Genomic DNA, 4,156 nt, shown 5'->3' with positions numbered 1-4,156 from the left:
AATGTTACTTACAGGATAAATTCCTAAGTGGGATTGTTGGTCAGAGGGTATGTGTATTTCTAATTTGGTTAGAAATTGCAAAATCACCCTCCGTAGAGGTTGTACTAGCAATTTCAGAAATACCTCCTATGTTAGCTTGGACAAACCAGTAAGGTGTGTCAGATTTCAGTGTTAAATCGCATTACTGCTCTCTTGGTGGGATGGTGCAAGGTAGTTTAAAAGAACTAAGTCCTTATTTTTCACAACAGGAGGTCAGTCACATAATGAATATCTTAAATGGACTAATTGAGAAATAGTTGAATAAGCATGATTTTAAGTGAGGTGGAGATAATTCACTGGAAAAGGAAGTGATTGTTGTGTTTCATTTTTAAAACTATGTGTGCTGTTTTTTAAATTTGCTATATAGTGCGTGCGCTCCCCTGGGCAGGGGTGAGGCGTTAGGGAAAAAAATACAACCCCCAGGGGAGATGGCCATGCTGCAATGCCTTTGCCTCCATTCTCCCTTTAGGTACACATATGTGTCTGGCTTGTTTTTCAAGCAGCTAGGTACAGTACTCAACTTCACGGTTGGTCCTGGGGGATCCAGCCACCTTAACTACCACGCCTCTGGGTGGCTCTGTGCACTTCTTATTGTAATTTCTTAAAAAGACATTAAAACATCCCTGAAATCTCATGCGTTCTTCTCATCCCAGTTGCCAAGGCTTTGCAGGAGTTTGACTTGGCCTTAAGAGGAAAGAAGAAAAGGAAGAAGTTTATGAAGGATGCCAAGAAAAAAGGGGAGATGACAGTGAGTGGGCTCCCCGTTTGGAGCTGCCCAGTGGGGCGGGTTGGAGTGGCTGAGTCTGTTCCATATTCTCATCTCCCCTGCATCCCCAGGCAGAGGAACGGTCCCAGTTTGAAATCCTCAAGGCGCAGATGTTCGCAGAGCGGCTGGCCAAGGGGGACCGCAGGACTAAGCGGGCCCGAGCAATGCCTGAGGAGGAGCCAGTGGGGCGCCCTGGTAGGTGGATGGGGATCCCGCAGGAACCTGGTGGCAGGTTCTTCCTGAAACCTGTGCTGTGGTTGGGAGAGATGAGAACAGCATGCCGATGCAGAATAATAACCTCACACCACAATTTCTGTGTGCACCTGTCCCTTTATTGGCCTCAAGGGATGAATGACCCTGTGGTTGGTGGGCATAGCTAGGATTTGAACCTTGGCTCTTCTGACTCTGGAGACTTAAGTCCTTACCAACTGCTGCTTGGAGGAGCCAGTGAGGGCAGAATGAAGAGAAGATGATCTTTGGATGTTAGAGCATCCGATGAAGTCATTACCTTGAGTTTAAGAGGATTTAGGAGGTTGGGCCAAAGAAAACCACATTATCTAATCTATTCTCTGTGCACAGCCAAGAAGCAAAAGCAGGGGAAGAAATCTGTATTTGATGAAGAACTCACCAACACAAGCAAGAAGGCCCTGAAGCAGTATCGAGCTGGGTAGGATTTTAAGTCCTCTTGGAGCCCTTGGTGTTGTGATGGAAGCTGTGCGTCTTCTCCCTCCTTCCCCACACCCACGTCTCTCACACCTATAGCCTATGTCCTGTCCCTGGCCCAAAGCCCATGTGTGAATCCCAGGGTAAGAATAGGAAGGTGTTCAGGTACTACTTCTCTTCACAGTGATGGGGTCCTCCTGCCTTGGAGGCCAAATGGCACATTTTAGGGTTCAGAAAAGGCTTTCCCCCTCAGGAGAATGATGACTCTTGTATCTTAGGGTCAGCCTTGGAGAGCCCTGAAGAATTCTGGTTTGCCCCAGGAACTGTGTTGTCTTCTGACCTCTGGCCTAGTGCTGGGTGGAGACAGCAAGCATCTCAAGTTACCTTCTTACTGATATGTAGAGGAGAGGAAGGGAAGGCTTCTTCCAGCCCTATTTTAAAACTGGGCCTTGACATCCAAAAAAGAAAGCTGGTGGGTGGAAATACCCAGAAGCTTAGAACCTACGCCCTGAAAATGATGCCTCAGATGGGAGCTGGAGGGGCGGGGAGACATCACCCATTTGGCTGAGTGTTCCATCTCATTCACAGGCCTTCCTTCGAAGAAAGGAAACAGATGGGTTTGTCCCACCAGAGACGAGGAGGAAGCTTTAAATCCAAATCCAGGTGATGTGTGCAATTTGGAGGGCCAGAGGTTTAGAGAAGAAACCTTTCATGGGAAAGGAGCTTCTCCTTCCTCTTTTGGGTCTTCACTCTGCTCATTTTTTTTTTGTAGATATAAGAGAAGAAAGTAGGCGCGGTGCTCTCAGGAAGTGCATGGAGCAGCCTTTAAGGCCCTTCCCCATGGGAAGTCATTCTGGGTTGGTCTGTCTCTTCTCGATTTGTAAAAAGTTTTTTAAAAGGTCTGTTATTTGTGCATTAAAAATACAAATGGTGATGGTTGTGGTATGTAACTCTTTCCTAAGCATCTCCCTCAGTCAGCCACGGCTCCCCCTCCTGGTGAGCTCATATAACAAAGTGTGTTTGGTGAGCTCATAAAACAAAGAGTATTTTGTGGGGAGAAGGGAAGAAACCAATCTAATTGTACATCTTATTACTGTATCTTTTTTTTTTAAGAGAGATTTTTGCTATAAGGGCATATGTGCTCATGGAAAGACAGAAAAAGACAGAGATAGAAAGCGAGAAATCACCCCCTAGGGGGTATGGTCACACCACAGTTCCTTTTCCTTCATTCTCCTTTCGGGATTTTGGGCATGCACACACACGTCTCGCATGAGTTTTAAGCCGCTGGTTCTGGGACTCCCACTGCAGTCAACTACATGGGTGTCCAACGACATTAACCATTTACACCATCTGCTGGTCCCTTTTTTATCCCTACCAATTATTTAATTTATTTTCAAAACAGAATTATTTATTTAATTCCATGTGATATTATTATTATTATTTTTTGGAGAGGTTTTCGCTATAGGACGTGTGCGCTCACCAGACAGAGACATAGAGACAGAAAGTGAGAAATCACCCCCCAGGGGGGATGGCCACACCGCAATCCCTTTTCCTCCATTCTCGTCTGGGGATCTTGGGCACGCACGCACACGCGCCCAGCGTGAGTTTTAAGCCACCGGGTCCGGGATACGAACCACGGTTGACTACGTGGGAGTCCAGTGACATAGCCATTACGCTAACTGCTGGTTCCCACATGTGATATTTTTTAATTGGATCAGAGAGAGACAGAGAGAGAGAGAGAGGGAAAGGCAGAAAGCAATCATCAGTCTGGGACCTGAACCATGGTTGGCCATGTGGAAATCTAGCACCGTTTTTTTTGTATTTTTTTTTGCTATAGGGCATGTGCATTCGCTGACAGAGATAGAAAGCAAGAAATTATACCCTAGGGGCAATGGCCACGTCGCAATCCCTTCTCCATTCTCCTCTCAGGATCTTGGGCATGCACGCACACGCGCCCGGCATGAGTTTAAACCACTGGGTCCAGGACTCGAACCGCGGTCGACTACATGGGGGTACAGCGACACAGCCATTACTCTAACTGCTGGTCCCAAAATCTAGCACCTTTGAAACACCATGCCACCTGCCGGCCCTATTTATTTTTTAAAAATTGCTATAGGGTATGTGCATTCACCCGAGAGAAACAGAAGAAAAAAATGAGAAAGCAAGCCACCAGGTCTGGGACTCAAACTGCTCTCGTCCATGTGGAAGTCCATTGCCTTAACTACCACACCATGGCCCCACTGTATCTTTTATTTCTCTCTTTTTTTGGGGGTGGGGTGGGGGGAGAGGTTTTTGCTATAGTGCGCATGCGCTCGCCAGCCAGAGACAGAAAGCGAGAAATCACATCCCCCCCCCCCCCCCCCGGGGGGATGGCCATGCCACAATCCCTTCTCCATTCTCCTCTTGGGATCTTGGGTATACATGCACACGCACCTGGCATGAATTTAAGCCACTGCGTCTGGGACTCAAACCGCAGTTCACTGCATGAGAGTCCAAGAATAGCTACTACGCCAACTGTTGGTCCCATGTATCTCTTCTCTTAATGGCAAAGTCTCCTCTTTCTACTGGCTTGGTACTGCCACATACACTGAGAATGGATTTTCTTTATGCTTGTGGAAGGAAGTTCTCTTCTGTTGATGCTGTAGGACTAAGAGGACTAAGAGCTACTATTTATTGAGCAGATGTGCC

At 47.0% G+C, this 4,156-nt stretch overlaps 1 protein-coding gene across 1 annotated transcript in view; it reads left to right on the top strand.

Moving 5' to 3' along the window:
• DDX27 (DEAD-box helicase 27) overlaps positions 1 to 2,400 on the top strand; it is a 30,111-nt gene extending 27,711 nt beyond the window's left edge. The window contains exons 18-22 of the mRNA XM_006141283.3: positions 693 to 787; positions 877 to 1,000; positions 1,385 to 1,472; positions 2,057 to 2,131; positions 2,241 to 2,400. Of these exons, the coding sequence (XP_006141345.1) occupies positions 693 to 787; positions 877 to 1,000; positions 1,385 to 1,472; positions 2,057 to 2,131; positions 2,241 to 2,259 (401 nt within the window). The 3' untranslated portion in view covers positions 2,260 to 2,400. The remainder of the gene's footprint in view (positions 1 to 692; positions 788 to 876; positions 1,001 to 1,384; positions 1,473 to 2,056; positions 2,132 to 2,240) is intronic.
• Positions 2,401 to 4,156: the final 1,756 nt, after the last annotated feature.

This window comes from Tupaia chinensis, unplaced genomic scaffold (genome assembly GCF_000334495.1).
Source record: "Tupaia chinensis unplaced genomic scaffold, TupChi_1.0 Scaffold000049_1, whole genome shotgun sequence".
NCBI lineage: Eukaryota > Metazoa > Chordata > Mammalia > Scandentia > Tupaiidae > Tupaia > Tupaia belangeri.
This window is presented reverse-complemented; position numbering and strand designations above follow the sequence as displayed.